The 18,943-nt window shown below is 44.8% G+C and overlaps 1 protein-coding gene across 2 annotated transcripts in view; it reads left to right on the top strand.

Annotated features, from left to right (window-relative positions):
* The window catches only part of SLC25A13 (solute carrier family 25 member 13), a 147,252-nt gene that overhangs the window by 38,169 nt on the left and 90,140 nt on the right, over positions 1 to 18,943 (top strand). The window contains exons 2-3 of one of the 2 annotated variants that reach the window (XM_032766149.2): positions 596 to 649; positions 13,776 to 13,918. In XM_032766149.2, the coding sequence (XP_032622040.1) occupies positions 596 to 649; positions 13,776 to 13,918 (197 nt within the window). Of the gene's footprint in view, positions 1 to 595; positions 650 to 13,775; positions 13,919 to 18,943 lie in introns of those variants that run through there. The other variant, XM_032766150.2, reaches the window with a different exon arrangement.

The raw sequence follows: 18,943 nt of genomic DNA, 5'->3' as shown, positions 1-18,943 counted from the left end.
CTTTTCTGCAGTGAAATCTTAAGCACAAGATTTGGTGTGGTGTCACAAAGTCTATGCTACAAAACCATATCTTTTCAAATAATGGGACTAGGAGGTAGAAATTCCAGCAAGATTATAGTAGAAGATTAAGACAGAAGATCTGAGTTCTAATCCTGAGTTCTCCATTACTTGCTGTGTTTCCTTGAGTAAGTCTTTTAATTCATCAGTGTAAAGTGGGGATAATATATGTCTTATAAAGCACTTTGGGATCCTGAGATGATAGGTGCGGTAAGTGCAAAGCTATGTGATGAGCATGGTATAAATGCTTAGGTACAGCAGATTAGCCTTTTGGAGGGAGTTGGTACTTTGGCAGATATGCAACCTGCAGGTTTAAGAATTGAAGAATGCATAGAAGAAACATTTACAGCAAAAATGTTGAATAACTTAGTGTAAATGTTAAGTGAGTAAACATGACCAACTAAATCAGTCGCTGATTTACCTAAGACAAACATTTATTTTCAGCATTAATTCTGTTGTTTGAATTTTTCCTTTTAAATGACATTTTTACATCTTTTGTATAAAATATGCATATTAATATAAATGTATTTACTTGTAGGTGGCTCTAACCAAGAGAGCTGATCCAGCTGAGTTGAAAACAATATTTTTGAAGGTATGTATAGAGTAAATATTTTTACCCTTTCAGACTAAAATTTTCATATCTTTTGCTCCTTTATTGTAGCATTCAACTCTTGATAGCTTTTTCAACCATTAATCATTCACCATATTATTACCATGTTAGACTTAAATACAACTATCAAAATTGAACAATGCTCACCAAGAAGTCAAATACATTCTTGAGTGATTATTGTATTGGCTTAGGAAAATATTAGTAGTATCTTGGAAAGAGAGTGTTCAGAAAAAGGGAAGGGAGTTTCAGTACTGTTTCTACACATGGTAATAATGTTGAAGATGTGTAGCCGTTGGACCACTGGGTAACCTGTCTTCTACCCTCCATGCTGTTGCACTTGTGCATCTGCTTCCCTAGAGGTGCAGGCAGGATCATCATATGTAGTAATTGCAATACTTGTCAGTTTCATGTTGTTTCTGCTTCCCCTGCTGGGCTGCCATGGAAATATTTGCAGGAGCAGTGGAGGCCATAAGGCATTGTCTTCGTCCCCCTCAAAATTTCAGAAATGGCACTTGGAATCTTAGAAAAATTCCTTTTTTCCCCACCCTTAAGCAGTGAGATTTAACTAAAAATGGACATTTCCTGGTTTATAATCCCAAAACGAACAGCATTTTGTTCTGGTATATCTCCATACCCACCACCTCAGGCTTAGGACTTTATTTGCAGAAGTCTTATTAAGGATCAAATTTGCAAGGAGGCTTCATTGTGCATCTGCTTTCACGTGCCTACACTTCTGAAGCATCATCACTTTAATGTATATAGGTGGTGGTGCTTAAAAGTGTGCAAATGTAGTAGAACCTCAAAGATATGAACACCAGAGTTACAGACTGACCTGTCAACAGTACACCATGTGAAACTGGAAGTAACCATCAGGCAGCATCAGAGATGGGGGGGAAAAGAAAGCAAATACTGTACTATGCCTGTATTGCATCTTAAAGGTAGGTGTATCTGGGCTGCCTGTACCCACCCCTATCCCCACACGCGGGGCACCCACTTACAGCTAGGAAGTGAAGATGCTCAGACTCACAAGCAAAGCTGTGAGTCCCCTCTGGCTGGCAGAGCAGGAGCAGCACAGGGGTCTGTGCTGCTTTCCTGTAAGCCATGGGTGGTGTTTCCACCTTCTCCTCTTCCCCCAGCGGGGCTCTGGGGGGCACGATTTTTACCCACCCACCCTGGCCCAGAGTGGGGGACAAGCTTCCCTGGGCCAGTAAAAGAAGCTGCCTCTGGAACCTGACCCGGAGTTTGAACTGCTGGAGATAGAGGCCTGTCTTTTAAAATGTGGCTCTGTCTAAGCCTAATTTAAAGGTAGAGAACAAAATAGTTTATTATGAGAAGTTCTAGCAGCTGATCCAAAGTGACTACTGGAACATAACAAGATGGTTGTAAAAGAAGAAATATATGCAAAGCTTGGAAAACTGATCACTAAATTGTGTTGCAACAGAATTTATGCAACACCTCTGATTGCTTCCTAGTAGAAAGGGACTCTGAAAAAGACATTTGTGAAATACACTGCTACCTTTTTCCTTTAGTCCCTGATCCAGGAAAGCACCTAAGCATGAGACTAGTCTCATTGATATCACTCTGACTTCTCATATGCTTAAAGTTAAGTCTGTGCTGAAGTGTTTTGCTGGATTGTGGTCTTAGGCTGTGATCACCACAATAAGTTGTGTTGTGGGTTTTTTGTTTTTTTTTTTTACACAAAAAATGCCCTAAGGGCTTAATAGTACAGTGGATATAGCAGTATATAGATAGTGCTTCCCTATTGAGAAAAGTAGGACTGTGTAATGAGCAGGGAGGATATGGATGTGTAGGAAAATTTCCCTTCCGATCAGTTTAGGTGGTCAGAGTGGTGGAGATGGTACGATGGCGTGATTTCTTGAATTTTACCTTCGTTTGCAAAGGTGTTAAAAGACAGAGATCTAATACCATACTAAATTTTACCCAACCCCATGACCTTCATGAGCTCATTGTAGATTCTTGTGAATTATAACTGGGGGGAACATGGGGGGATATAGTTGCCCATCTGTGTACTTATGCACCTGAAGCTAGACATTCAGTTACAAAAATTGAGCCATAAAATACTGTCTCAGAACTGGTATCTGTCAGGACAGCTGGCCTTATGGGGGAGGTTCTTGTGCTCCTTTGAGGAGCAAGAACAAATAGAGGAGCCAGGCCAGAAGGATTCCAATGACTTTTATTGCAAGAGTTACTCCTGCGGGCATTCTGTGCCAAAAAAAATTAAATATTCTGTGCTCAATATTTTAAAATTCTGTAAATTTTATTTGTCAAAATAACACTACATAATCACAATAGTTTCAATTATTTTGGTAATTTATTTCAAAATACCTGTCAGCAAGTATGTCTGTAACAATACAGACACACGCAAACATTCCCCCAGGAGTAGAGAGTTAAAGAAACCTCTGTGACTATCCAGTTCCTGTTTCTCTGCCCCTCCGCTCCCAGAGCCCAGCCCAGGGGCCAGACACCCACAGTCTCCTCCCCCCCGCCCCCCCCAGATCCCAGCTGTTCCCCTCACACTCCACCGCCCAGATGCCTGCACTTCTTCCCTACCCCCCAGAGCTCAAAGATTCAGAGGGAGAAACTGTCTGATGCTTGGTCCCAGGCTTGCATGGAGTTTCCTGTGCACCACTCTCTCCTTCCCTTGGGGCATGATGAGAACTGCAGCTGCCAGGAGCTCTCTGGCTCCCTCCCTCTCCCCTCAGCAGTGTCTTCTGTGTGCAAGTTGGGCTCTGCCCCTAGTGGCAGTTGGCAGCACTGCAGCCCATTTCTGTGAGGGAAAGGAAATTCTGCGCACACAATGTTAATTTCTGCAAAATTCTGCATTGCACAGTGGTGCAGAATTCCACCAGGAGTAAAGAGTGGAGAGAAGAAATGTGGTCCACAGAGAGAAGACTCTCCCTTTTGGAAAATATTAGGCTCAGGATTTCTCAGAACAATATGAAATTCTTCTATTGCATGTTCACAAGCATTATTCTTCTTCGAGTGCTTGCTCATATCCATTCCAGTTAGGTGTGCACGCGCCGCATGCACGTTCGTCGGAGAAACTTTTACCCTAGCAACACTCGGTGGGCCGGCAGGTCGCCCCCTAGAGTGGCGCCGCTATGGCGCCTGATATATACCCCTGCCGGCTCGTCCGCTCCTCAGTTCCTTTTTACTGCCCGTGTCGTTGGAACAGTGGAGCGCAGCTTAGCTGATCTCCACCTCCCTAGCGATTCGCTTGTTGTATAGTTTTTTTCGTGTACATAGTTTTTTCTCTAGCTTTATTACCGTTTGACGTAGTTATAGTTTGTGTATATAGTTAAAGAGGATCGGGGGTTCGCCCCTTCTCCTCCCCCGGCACTGGGGCCCATGCCCGGTTCACCGGGCTTCAAACCCTGCGCGGCCTGTCATCTGCCGATGCCCACAGGAGATCCGCACAACTCCTATTTAAAGTGCCTCGGCGAGGCCCATCTTTCGGACAAGTGCCGTATCTGTAAGGCGTTCAAGCCCCGGACTAAAAAAGAGCGGGACATTCGCCTGAAGCAACTTTTGATGGAGGCAGCTCTAACTCCTCCATCCTCGGCACCGACTCCAGCACCGACTCCAGCGCCGGGAACAAGTGCATCTTCTGCTCCAGCATCAGTGAAGACTCTTCGGCGCCACCCATCACCGGCCCAATCCTCCGGCCGGTGCCGCTCTCTCTCCCCGAGGAGCAAGAAGCACAAGGCTCCTGCGGTACCTTCAGCTACACTGCAGTCAGAGCGCAGCTCCAAGTCGGACCACCTGGCACCGCCAACTGCCGCAGCACCGCTTGTCTCTGCACCGTCGATTCCGGTCTCTCAGGAGCCGTTGAGTCCGGTGCCTACCAGCTCCCCAGCCCGTGCTGCGGTAGAGCTTGTCATACCGTCCATGCCGGAGACCTTCTCCATGGTGCGGGACCTCATTGCTCTCACAGAGCCTGAGCTACCCCAACACCCGGCACCGCCAGTGCGGGTCATCCAGTCGCTGGGCAAACCTGCCATGGTGTGACCATCTTCCCCGGGCACCACTGAGCACCGTCGGTCTCGATCAGGATTCCGTGATCACTCTCGACCCCGGCACCGCTCCTGATCCCGGCGCCGCTCGCAGTCCTGGTACCGTTCTCCATCCCGGTACCGGTCGCACTTGCGGCACCGCTTGAGATCCCGGTCTCCATCGTACCGTCGGCACTGCTCCAGATCCCGGCACCGCCACACCTCTCGTAGCCGATCCAGGCATGACGATGTTCGGCACTGGTCAACCTCCCGGCACCGCACTGGTCGTAGGTCCCGGTCTCAACACTGCCACGGTTCCCGGTACCGTTCGCCGGTACCACGCAGGGAGGAATACTATGGACACAGAGACCTGGTCCAGTCTACTTCAGCTCCCCCGTGGCCGTCCCGTCATCCGTCCGCCTCTTCGTATGCAGACAGCGCCTCCTATGGGGGTTCAGACATTCAAGCCCATCAGGACCACGGACCACCCCAGTGGTCTTTTTGGACACCCTGGGCCTACCACCAAGCCCAAGGGGAACCAACGGGCCCATCATGCTCTGGCCATTCGGAGCACCGGGTACCTGAGGCCACTGTCAGCAGACCTCCCCGTGCTGATACGGAGGCGAGCGCTGCACAGGCTCCAGAACAACATGATGTTCCAGAGACGGAGGTCCACCAGGATGAGGCATCAGTCCAGGACCCACTCATCCCAGGGTTGTCGTCGTCATCTTCCCCGGATGAGGGGTTAGCGGGCACTATCATCGGGCTACCGATTGTATCTGCGAGCACACCAAGATTCTGCAATGCAGGTGCCCAAAATATCGCCTCGTAGAGGGTCCTGAGGTGGAGGACCAGTGGTTAGCATCCTGATCAGCAGAACGCTACCAGAGTGGCCCTCTGTTCATAAACAGATAGCTAGGGTTATGTTTCTTTACCTGTAAAGGGTTAAAGGGAACCAAACACCTGACCTAAAAGACAATCAGAAACCAGATTTTTAAAAGTTCTCCGGGAGGGAATGTTTGGGTCTGGTCTTTTGTCTGTCTCTGGCTATGAGAGAGATCTTTCTATCTTCAAGCTTCTATCTTCAGTTTCAAGTTGTGAGACAAAGGTAGAAAACAATAGCTTTTATGTTTTTGTATTAAGATGTGTAGTTGCTGGGATGTAAATTGTATTTCTTTTTGAATACGGCTGTTTTTTCATATTTTTCTTTTAAGCAATTGACCCTGTATATTGTTATTATATACAGAAGACATTTTTATGTCTTTTCTTTCTTTTATATAAAGCTTTTCTTTTAAAACCTATTGGATTTTTTTTTTAAGTGAGGCTTTAGGGATTAGAAATCCTGTGCCAGGATTACGTCTCTCTCAGGAGGACTGGAGGGGAAGAAGGGGGGGGAGGTAAATTGCCCTCTCTGTTTTGTAATTCAAGGAGTTTAAGTACATCTTCCAGGATAACCACGGGAGGGGAAGCCTGGGGAGGAGTAAAGAGAGACAAGGGGGGGGTTATTTCCCTTTGTGGTAAGACTCAGGGTAAGTTCTTGGGGTCCCAGGGAAGGTTTTGGGGAGACCAGAGTGAGCCAAACACTGGAAATTTTTGGCTGGTGGCAGCGCTATCAGATCCAAGCTGGTAATTAAGCTTGGAGGTTTCATGCAGGCACCCACATTTTGGACTCTAAAGTTCAAAATTAGGAATTATGCTTATGATTCCCTCCCCTTTATCAGGTCGATCCAAGCCAGAGCAGACACCATCTGGCAGTCCCCGGCTTCCATTCCACCGACAGCCAGGGGTGTAGAAAGAAAATACATGGTGCCTTCTAAAGAGTACGAATACTTTTACGTGCACCCCGCCACTTGCTCGTTGGTGGTACAATCGGTCAACGAAAGGGAGTGCCATGGCCAGCAAGCCCCCGCGCTGAAATCTAGGGAGGCCAAACGCATGGGCTTGTTGGGCCGAAAAATCTACTCTACCGGAGGGCTTCAGCTCCGCATGGCGAACCAGCAAGCCCTCTTAAGCCGATACTCCTATAACACCTGGGAGGCGGTCGGCAAGTTTACTGAGTTGGTCCCCCAGGACTCCCGTCAGGAGTTCACAGCCCTCCTAGAGGAGGGGAAAAGGGTTGCGAGAACCTCATTACAAGCTTCACTAGATTCCGCAGATTTGGTGGCTAGAACAGTTGCCTCTGGCATAGCCATGCGGCGCATATCCTGGTTACAGGTGTCCGGCCTACCGCCAGAACTGCAACATACCATACAGGACTTGCCATTCGATGGACAAGGTCTTTTTTCGCAAAAGACGGATCCCAGACTGCAGAGTCTGAAGGACAATGAGGTTATCATGCATTCACTTGAAATGCATACCCCTCAGACTCAGAGACGGTCATTCCATTCCCAACCTCAGCGCCCTTACCCTCCACCTCAGCCGAGACAGGTTTTTGCCCGTAGGAGAGGTCGTACCACCCGCAGGCAACAATTCTGGTCCCGCCAAACCATCATCGGGACCTAAAACAAATTTTTGAAGGTGCGCCTGAGAGCAGCGTACCAATTCCCTCTTCGGATCCGTTCCAGTTTTCCAACCGCCTTTCCTCGTTCCTTCCGGCGTGGTCCCAGTTGACTTCAGATCGTTGGGTCCTTCTTACGGTGGAACTTGGATACCGTCTTCAGTTTATCTCTCCGCCTCCCTCCCACCCTCCCTCTTCCCCGTCCCTCTTCAGGGACCCCTTTCACGAGCAGCTCCTCATGCAGGAGGTTCACAAGCTTCTATCAACCGGAGCTATAGAGGAGGTACCAGAGGAGTTAAAGGGCAAGGGGTTTTATTCCCGATATTTCCTGATTCCTAAGGCAAAAGGGGGCCTCCGGCCCATCCTCGACCTACGCGAACTGAACAAGTTCATCAAGAATTTCAAGTTCCGCATGGTGTCCCTGGGGACCATCATCCCCTCCCTGGATCCCGGCGATTGGTACGCCGCTCTCAACATGAAGGACGCATATTTCCATATTGCGATTTACCCCCGCCCATAGGAGGTACCTGCGCTTTGTGGTGAATCGGGTTCACTACCAGTTTACTGTCCTTCCCTTTGGTCTTTCGTCGGCCCCTCGGGTCTTCAGGAAATGTATGGCGGTCGTCACCACTTCACTACGCCGTCGTTGAATACATGTTTTTCCTTACCTCGACGACTGGCTTATCAGAGGGACCTCCGAGGCTCAAGTCATCAGCCATGTCAACACTATCAGGGAGCTATTTACACGTCTAGGCCTGATCATCAGTCTGGACAAGTCCACCCTGGTACCCACGCAAAGAATAGAATTTATCGGGGCAGTGCTGGACTCCAACCTTGAAACAGCCAGTTTGCCCCCGCACCGGTTTCAGGCCATAGTCTCCCTTGTCCAAAGTCTTCAGAGGTTTCCAACTACCTCTGCCCGTACTTGCCTCGCTGTCTTTGGGCACATGGCTGCATGTGTTTTCGTTACAAAACATGCCAGACTGCGGATGCGCCCGCTACAAACCTGGCTCGCTTCTGTCTATCGGCCGAACAGAGACGCCTTAGACATCATTCTGATGGTCACACCGGAAGTTCTGAGCTCCCTCGACTGGTCAAAGAGATCGTCCCAAGTGTGTGCGGGCCTACCCTTTCATCCTCCCCAGCCCTCCGCATCCCTAACAATGGACGCGTCCGCGCTGGGCTGGGGGGCCCACCTAGGGCACCTGCGCACCCAAGGCCTTTGGTCACCCCGGGAGCTGACACTTCATATCAATGTCCGAGAGCTCAGAGCGGTCCACCTGGCGTGTCAAGCGTTCCTCGACCATCTACACGGCCGTTGTGTTGGAGTATTCACGGACAACAAAACTGCCATGTATTACATCAACAAACAGGGAGGGACGAGGTCGTCTCTCTTGTGCCAGGAAGTGATCCAACTGTGGGACTTCTGTGTAGCCCAATCCATAGACCTGGTGGCCTCCTTTCTTCCAGGGGTACGAAACACGCTTGCAGATCACCTGAGCAGGTCCTTCCTCTCACACGAATGGTCCATCCGCCCGGACGTTCTCCATTCGATCTTCCGGAGGTGGGGCTTTCCCCACATTGACTTGTTTGCGTCCAAAATGAACAGGAAGTGCCAGGTGTTCTGCTCCCTACAGGGTCGCTCCCCGGGCTCCCTGTCGGACGCGTTCATGATTCCGTGGACGGGCCACCTCTGTTATGCCTTTCCACCGTTTCCCTTCGTCCACCGAGTCCTGCTCAAGATCTGCAGGGACAAAGCCCGCCTTATCCTGATCGCGCCGGCTTGGCCGAGGTAGCACTGATACTCCATGCTGCTCGACCTGTCCCTGTCGGATCCAATCCCCCTGCCGCTATGGCCAGACTTGATCACGGAAGACTTCGGCAGGCTTCACCACCTGGACCTACAGTCCCTCCACCTGACAGCCTGGCTCCTGTCTGGTTAAACCAGTTGGAGTTGAGCTGTTCCGCCGCAGTACAACAGGTGTTGCTCAGAAGCAGAAAGCCCTCCACGCGCTCGACATACCTCGCAAAATGGAAGCGCTTCTGCCACTGGTGTGCCCAACGTGGCAACTCTCCGTGTTCGGTATCAATCCCCACTATCCTGGACTATCTGTGGTCTCTGCCAATCCCTGTTCCTTGAATCTCCACTCTGCGAGTCCACCTCACGGCTATATCCACCTTCCACCCGGGGGAAGCTGGCAGTACCATTTTTTCCCACCCTATGTCTTCCAGGTTCCTCAAGGGCTTGGAACGGTTATACCCTCAGGTCAAGCCCCCTACCCCTACCTGGGACCTGAACCTTGTTTTAAACAGGCTCATGGGGCCCCCCCTTTGAGCCTTTGGCCACATGCTTGCTACTGTACCTGTCCTGGAAAACAGCTTTCCTAGTCGCTGTTACCTCGGCTAGACGAGTCTCGGAACTTCGTGCACTGACGGTGGATCCTCCATATACTGTGTTCCATAAGGACAAGGTACAGCTGCAACCTCACCTGGCATTCCTTCCCAAGGTCGTCTCCGCCTTTCATGTGAACCAAGACATTTTTCTGCCAGTCTTCTTTCCAAAGCCGCACTCATCGCGACAGCAGAACGACAGCTCCATACTTTGGATGTCCGGAGGCTCTCTCGCGTTTACATCGAGAGGGACCCAGCCCCTTTCGACCAATCACGCAAACGTCTTTGTATGCGTGGCATAACGTATGTAGGGCAAGGCAATTCTCCCAGCGCGTCGCGTCTTGGGTCAACTCGTGTATTCAATCGTTGCTATGACTTGGCTCAAGTCACCGGGCCGATCCAACGCCCACTTACCTACGCGAGCTCAAGGCCTATGTCTTCTCTGGCCCATGTTTACCTATACAGAGAATACTGTCGTTGCGCTACCCGGCTTCTATCCACACCTTTGCAAACCCATTAACGCATTGGTCCAAACAATCCAGAACGATGCCGCCTTCGCTCAGCTGTCTTACATTCTGCAACGTCTCACTCCGACACCCACGCCTAGGTAAGTGCTTGGGAATCACCTAACTGGAATGGAGTATGAGAGCACTTGAAGAAGAAAACGTTGACTCACCTTTTAATTTGTTCTTCGAAGATGTGTTGCCATTATCCATTCCAACACCTGCCCTCCCTTCCACTGTTGGATTAGCCGGCAAGAAGGAACTGAGGAGCGGATGGGGCGCGGCAGGGTATATATCAGAGCGCCATAGCGGCGCCACTCTAGGGGGTGACCTGCCGGCCCATCGAGTTGTTTGCTAGGGTAAAAGTTTCTCCGACGAACGTGCATGCGGCGCGCGCACACCTAACTGGAATGGATATGAGCAACACATCTCGAAGAACAACAGTTACAAAGGTGAGTAACCGTCTTTTCCTAACTCTGCCTCTGAAGATTAACTTCATCATGTTGGTTGCCTTCAGCTGTTTGAGGTCAAGAATCTGAGAGGCCACAGAGAAGCATGCTAAGCACAGTAGCAAACTATCTCACCACCTCCCACCTTTCTACTCCTCACCTGCACCTTCCTCCATTAGACTGGAAAGTAAATTAGATAGTTCAGTGGTTTCATGAGTGAAAAATGATGTGAATATTTTGCTCACAATAATGCAGAAAGTGCTACACCAGTCACTGAGATGGGAGAGTGGGTGCATCACACTGTTATACTGTATTAAGGACAAGTTATGGCCACAAATGTTAAAGTACCTCATGTAAATGTAATTTGTGGGACCAATCCAGTTGTCTCTCAAGATTGATGGATCTATATTTATGAATATAATTTAACAGCAATTTTCCCATATTACACTTGAATTAAAAAAAACTTTGCCAAAATAACATATTATAATATTACATACAATGTAGAAATAAATATAGCTATGTGATTAAATGTTTGATATAACCCAACCCCTAAATCCTTAGTTGCTTATAATCCATTTTGCCATTTTTAATTTAAAAAAAAAAAAGTTCCAGTAAGATGTTTGTAAATCTTTCCTAAAAATATGGCTGAACTGGTTAATAATTTACAATCTGAAATGTATGGAAGTAAGTAACCAAAAAGCTATTAAGTACTATCGTATTAGATCAAATTCTCTGTAGGTATAATTGCCAAAGTGGAGAAAAGAGATGAATGATTGTGAAGGACCATATTTTTTTCGTGCCTCTGTTCCAAAACCAATAGAATGGATGTTTTTTCTTTTGTTATGATAATTTCCAAGAGTAACTCTACTTTTTGTAGCTGTTCTACCATAACCCCTAAGAGATGAGACTTTAGTCAAAATGAGCAAGTTGACATTTTTCAAGGTTGTTTTCTATATGTAGTGCAGAATACGTGATAGGATTTCAAATATGCGAGTAAATCACAGTGACAAGAAACGGGGGGGACACTGAAACCCTGTACTGTTTTCTGTTATTGAGTGCCCTAGCAGGGGGTCAGCCTGGAAGAAAAATTGAAGTATAGAAGCATAGACTGGCTGATTTATTTGACTTGTTTGTCAATAACAGTTGTGTTAAAAGTTTCTGAGTCTGGGATTCTTAAAGATTGTTTTCTCGCAAGTGATTACATTGAAATCAATGCATTGGCTAGTTCTTATACAATTGGAAGTTCCTTCCAGCATCTCTGCTAGTGATCTTGCTTTAAAAATAAGTATCTATTGAAATATAAATCCCACAATGCTAACCAGCATATGTGTGCCAATGTAAGTTAATTAGTCTGTTTTTCGTATGATTTCTTTTTATATATATATATTTTTTCTTGGCTTAGTTCAGCATTGCACAGGGAAAGGAAGTATACTGTTGTAAAACTTACACAGGAAGATGATAAATACAGTAATGCCAGGTGACTTTTTTGTGGAAGGGTGGGAGGAGGTAGGCCAGTACAATTAGGGTATGTTTATTACTGCTTTTCTTGTTCTTTTCCTTTCATCACAGGCACTTTGGGGTGTGTGGGTGTGTGTGTGTGTCTGTGTGTATGTGTGTGGAGAGGAGGGGGTCGCTGTTCATTATTCTGGAACAAAATAATTTATTCCAAAATAGTGTCCTCACAGGAATGTTATACTAGAATAGCTAAATTATACTGAAATAGCTATGCTGGTCAATTTCTCTCTGTAGACAAAGCCTAAGATATGATGCCACATAAATAGCTGCGGAAAAATCAGGCTCTTACTGATTTCGATCCTCTTATTTATATTTCCAATCTTTCTGCATAAATCCTATTTAAGTATTCCTGCTGTTGATTCAGTTTTCTCCAGAACAGTCATTATTTCATTAAGACTTACAACTTGTACATGAATAAACCATGAATGAGATTTTAAAAACAAAAGGCAAAATCTTAAATAAGAGAATAAACACTGTTTGTGTTATGCTAGTAAAATGACTCACTGAAAAAGGAAGAATATTCACAGTACAGTATCTGACTTTTTTTGAGTTTGTTTCCTGATAAACTCAAACTACTTACGGATATGCTTTTATGACAAGGATCAGGCTAAAGACTTCTTGTCATGTTCTGTTACACACCGGGGAGGATTTATCTGTGTAAGATGGCTGGAAGGAAGCACCACAGGTGCAGGCTTTGCCTGAGTATGACTGATTTTACTGCCTTTCTTTCCATTTGTCTGCAAATGCTCTTTGGGGACAGAATTGTTTTAGTACACTCAGTAGTCCAAAGTTTATATGCCAAAATGGTGAGATATTAGTAACCAATGCATATTTCTGTGCCTGGAAAGGTGGAAATGAAATAATGATCTAAGATTTATGCATACCCTTGGACACTGAACAAGGTCACTTTGTTGTTTTTTTTCTTGTACATACCGATCATTTGCATCTTTTTAAACCTTGCTTTGTACCTATAGTACACTCTTAATGTACTTTGTAGCTTTTGCAAATTAAGGGATAAAATAAAAAATAAAGAGCCATTTGCATCTCCTTGGGCCTAGAATACCATATACTATCTCCCTGTTAGGCAAAACACTTAAGCCTTGATTCAGGATATCATTAAAGCACATACTTAAGTCCAATGGAAGTCAATTTAAACATACTTTTCACAAGTGTCTTCCTGAATCAAGACCTTATTGCAGAATTATATACTATTTCTAAGCTAAATGCATAAGAATTGCTGATATTGTTAGTATTGCTGGTTTTTTTAATATTTTAAGTTGAAACCTGCTTATTGTGCTTTTGACTAATGTATTCCTGTGTCTGTTACTCTCTTCTATCTTCCCTACCCCTTCAGTTGTTTGTTATACTCGTTGCATCTTGTTTTAATGTAGATTGTAAACTCTTCTGGGGCAGGAATTGTTTGTTAGTATGTGTATGTGAACACACAAAAAAGAGGAGTCCTTGTGACACCTTTGAGACTAACAAATTTATTTAGGCATAAACTTCCGTGGACTAGAACCCACTTCATCAGATGCCCAGATAAATTTGTTAGTCTCTAATATGCCAAAAGGACTCATTGTTTTTTTTGCTGATACAGACTAACACGGCTACCACTGAAACTTGTGCAACACAGTGGTCCCAATCTTGACTTGAGCCAATGGATGCTGCTTAAATGCCAAAAATATTAATTGTCTAGAGAAGAATTCATCTGAGACAAATATTCTTTTTTTTGTTTCACAGTATGCAAATGTTGAAAAAAATGGAGAATTTTTCATGTCTCCTAATGACTTCATCACACGATACCTGGGAATAATAGGACCTGGGGTGCCCAATCCAAACACTGTGCAGCTCCTGGGAGGTGTGGTGGATCAGACCAAGGATGGGTATGTCTTCTGTTTTTCATTCTAATTTAATGAGTTTAGAAAGTATATAAACTCTTCTTTTAAGAGAATCTTATCTCACCACTACTCATTCATCTGTATTGTGTAGCACTTCGACAAACTGCTCCTGTACCTGACCTAAAACTCCCAATTCATAGAGACAAGCAAGCCTTCAATATCCGCCACAGTGTGACAAGCTGAGAGCACTTTCAAAAATTTACCTAGAATGTATCAGCCCAAGCAACAAGCCTACAGCTGGAGTGAAAAACACTGTCTGAATCTCTGCAGTTAAAAGAATCAAACAGTTGTGCTCTACTATGCACTGTACTCAATTTTCATATTGCTAATCACTTTTATATTTACTGAATTATTGTATAAAATTTAATAAACCTCTCTTGCTTTTGTCACTCCTCTTTTCTTTTCCTTTTCCCTTTTATCATGGTGACCAAATAAAATAAAGGGGGGAGGGCAGAGGAGAAGGGAAGTGGGAGGGAGAGAGAAGGTCTGACCAAAGCAAGAGACACCTTTACCTAGACATGCCCTACATGGTTCTGAATAATACTAGTGAAAACTTACAAAGCTCCGATCTGTTTTTGCTGTTGCTGAGCAGATCTCTTGAGCAGCAATCAAGGGTTTGGAGCAGCCTGTTGGCAGACTTGGGAAGACAGCATTTATGCAGCTTACACATGATCCACATTTAGAAGGTTGAATTTGCCAACAATCAAGGTTAGCCCTCCCCCCCTCTTTTGTTTTGTAATGCAATCATAGCTTCTGCTGTTGATACTTGCCCAGGCAGGTTGCTGCCTCACCCCAGGTGAATAGATTTTTCAAACTTTGCCTTACAGTGTCATTAAAAGAACTTAAAAGTCCTTAAGTCCATAGTTGTGGGTTTAAAAAAATGAAGAACAATGTACGTAGCAGGGAGTAAAATATAAAAATGAAGCATGAATAGAAAATGCATGCTCTTTACAGCAAGAGCACATACAACCAAGTGCTTTCATGTTCATTTTTGTGCCCTTTCTCCCGCCCGATTTACCCTCGCAAACCTCCTGTGGTTAGGCACCATGGACCTTGCAGACAAGCTAACGTGATGATTGCTATCTCTGGGAAAGGAATTCTTTAAAAGGTTACATAACTATAATGTGGTGAGGATGACTTTAACTGGATTACAACTGGAAATGATAAACCCTTTCCAGGCTTCCACCACTCTTCTCTTCGTTTGGTGTTTTAAGGCTGCTTTTTCTACATTGTGGAGCTTCAGAGCAATTTTGTAACAGGAAGATTGTGAGTATAATACGTAACTTTTATCCTACCTTAGTGGAGGCTGGTGTCACAGGTAGCAAAATTACAGCTATAGCCTCTGTTAAATCATCAACAAATTGGGATTTAACAATCCAATGTTATATTGCCCTTTCACTACTAGAGTTTTGCATTAATTTTAGTGTGAGTATTTGTGCTTGTTTCAGTGGATACTAATCTAGAGTGGATGGAGCTTCTCTCTGCATCTATTAGCAACAGCCAGTCACTGAAGATTTTCATGCCCTTAGGGTGTCTTTGGAGAATCTCTTGAATTTTCTAGTCTTAGTTATCATACCACTCTTTGAAAGAATGGAGGAGGCTCAGAAAGTGAAAAGAATTTGATACTTCCTTGTAGCACCCTGTCACAGGATTGTTCTGCCACATGTACCCAGGCATTCCTGCATCATTCCGATGATGATTAAAATTCTCTGGAATCTCCAGCCTGAAGCAGTCATGTTTTAAATGGCTCACTCTTGCTTTTGGTTCCTGTAGTGAAGTTCTCTGGGACTGGCAACAGGTGGTCTCCTCTTGTGAAATTCAGTCCATCCTGGCATTCTTTCAAAGCCCAGAGTTGCAAGCTTGAGGGAGGAATGCGAGGCTGCTCCTGCTAGCTCAGGCTTTTGGATGGCTGATGAATGTTCATAGATTGCAAGACCAGAATGGACCATCAAGCATTTACTCTGACCTCCTGTATAACACAGGCCATCTACAGGGAATGTACCTTGCAGAAGGAATTGTGAATTCATTTTGGTGTATTTTTTAATTGCTGTGAAATATGCAAGTGCAGAGGTGGTGTGTACTTGCATAAATGTGTTCTAGAAATACGGTGGCAACCATTCCGTTGCCTCCAGGTCTCACTCCAGTCTTAAGGAGCATCTGGCCCTCAGGATGACCAAGGGCAGTCACTCTTACCAAGAGAAGCTTCAGTACTACCATGGTGGATGCTAAGACAGACAGACAAGCAGGACCATGAAGCAGCTCCTGACTCAGCAGAAACATCTTGGTTGCTAAGGCCTTTTTACCCCAGAGTTGGGGAGGTTCTTAGCATGCCTCGCCACCTGGAACCCTGAGATCTGTGCACAGAGCTTCACACATTTTTTTCCCCCCTTTTGTGCAGATGGGAAGGCTCAGGTAACTCTTTGGTGCTGTCCCTTCAACTCTGGATCCTGTGGCTTGTGCTCTGCATCTTGGAACTGGTGTAGGAATGGAGACTGGGTAGACTAGACAGAAGAAATGGACAGGGTTCTGGGGGATGCATGTTGTCCCCTGCTTCCCCCAGAATTTAGTTGGAAAAGAGAGTGCAGCCTAAGACCATATTGTCTTTTTCATGGATCTCCCTAGTTACAACTATGGACAGACTTCTTGTTATAGACCTGCACAGCCCAGGGATAAAGGAGTTGAGGGTTACCGCAAAGGGTACCACTGGTGCGACAAAGATCCAAGCTTTCCCCAACGACAGCCATGGCCTATTGTGGATCCCCCCTTTTTTCATGGGAAGAAGGCCATGTCCTTCCATCAGGACAGTGTGTCTGTGCAAGGGGATCCTGTGAAAGAGTTCTTCCAGCGGATCCCTCCTCCTCTTAATTTATAAAATAATTGGACTTGCTTGGATTGGATTAAAAATCTCTTCCAACAATACCTTGATATGTACCAAGGGATGTCACTGATACAGCAGTCCAGGAATTCTTCATCCTATCTCCTTTAACATAATGTATTTTTGTCTGCTGTTGTACTTTAAATGCCTGTCTAACAAAATAAGCGTTTACTTTATATCTCAGTTATTTTGGACTGCAGTAACTAACGCACTTCACTGAGAAATACTATGTGCTTTATTTTTAGAAAGGACAAACCATTCAAAAATAACACTTGGAAATTCCAACATTTTCCATTATTTCTGGATATAAATTTATCTCTAATGCACCAATTTACACTGTACTTAGGGCTTGGCTACACTGGCACTTTACAACGCTGCAACTTTCGCGCTCAGAGGTGTGAAAAAACACCCCCCTGAGCGCTGCAAGATGCAGCGCTGTAAAGTGTCAGTGTAATCAGGGCGGCAGCGCTGGGAGCGCGGCTCCCAGCGCTGCACGCTACACCCATAAGGGATGTGGTTTACAAGCAGCGCTGGGAGAGCTCTCTCCCAGCGCTGCGGCTCTGACTACACTCACACTTCAAAGTGCTGCCATGGCAGCGCTCCCGCAGCGCTGCCACGGCAGCGCTTTGAAATTTCTAATGTAGCCATACCCTTAGTTTACTTAGGTTGGAGCATAAAATAATAGATGTAGCTTCAATTTGTTTCTCGTTATCGTATCATACTTGAATTGCAGATATAGTAAAACATATGCATTGATTACTTAAGAAACCTTTTCATCATTGCATTTGTATGTATTATTACAGTAGGTAATGGCTTTTTCTTTCCATGATTGCATGTGGATTTTTCTGACGGAAAGCATTATAGCTGCTTGGGACTCTGATTCTACGCTATGACCACCAATATAAAATCTTGGATAAATAGATAGGGAGGCAGTACAATACTGGTCTTGATGAACCAAACCTAGTGGGTGGATTTAGTTAGTAACTACTGTGTATGAGCGTTAATATTCAGTATTTCATTCTTTCCTGAATAAGTTATACAAACAGAATTGCCAGTGTTAATAGGAGTAGGGTGTTCAGAGACAGAGAAAATCCTAATAGTCCAGCACTAAAATGCTTACAAATTATAAGTCAAGCATGCAGATATCTTATTTAACTGGTTAAAATCTATGTGGGTTTTCATGTTATGAATGAATACCTATTTATGCAGGTAAAATAACTTAAGTAGTGTATTGAAGTTCATGTTAATATCTGCTGTTTAATGACACCTAATGATATTCAATGAAGGGTTATGCTAAACCAGAAAGAAAATGTGTTACCCAGGCAACTGGCCTTGTGCAGTATAGAGCTTTAAGCATATGGCTATGTAGTACGCATTATTTCAGCATCTTTAAGCATTAAGAACCACGTGTAATTGACTGAAAAATTACTGCTCAGTTACTGTATTGTATGGTCATAATAGAAGTAAATGAATACGTCATTGTTGTTAGAGTAGATCTGTTGGGAATCACTAGTAGGCTAGTCTGCTTAAGGAGCAAAAATACAATAAGAAGAAAATAGCTGGTTTAATTAACATGTAAAAATTGGGTTAATTTGAATTCAGCTGGCACAGCAGATATTAATGTCTCTTCTGTAATAGCTAGCTAGAACATCACAATGGTGTACTTTAAATCTTCCCATAACCATGTATAATTGTTTTTTAAAAATGTATGTAGGTTACTTTAATAATATATCTCAGACTTGTTAGGGGTTTTTATTACTTGAAAGTATTGACGGAGAATGTGTTCCAGATTAAAAACAAACAAAAAAAACCAACTCCTGCTGCATCCTTCAATGCAGGGGTAGGCAACCTGTGGCACATGTGCCATAAACATCACACAAGCTGATTTTCATTGGCACATTCACTGCGTGGGCCCTGGCCACTGGTCCGGGGGGCTTTGCATTTAATTTAATTTTAAAAGGAAGCTTCTTAAACGTTTTAAAAACCTTATTTACTTTACATACAACAATTGTTTAGTTATATATTATAGACTTATAGAAAGAGACCTTCTAAAAACGTTAAAATGTATTACTGATACGTGAAACCTTAAATTAGAGTGAATAAATGAAGACTCGGCACACCATTTCTGAAAGGTT

This window comes from Chelonoidis abingdonii, chromosome 2 (genome assembly GCF_003597395.2).
Source record: "Chelonoidis abingdonii isolate Lonesome George chromosome 2, CheloAbing_2.0, whole genome shotgun sequence".
Classification (NCBI taxonomy): domain Eukaryota; kingdom Metazoa; phylum Chordata; order Testudines; family Testudinidae; genus Chelonoidis; species Chelonoidis abingdonii.
Note: the sequence above shows the minus strand (reverse complement) of the source record. Positions and strands in the feature narration are given on the sequence as shown.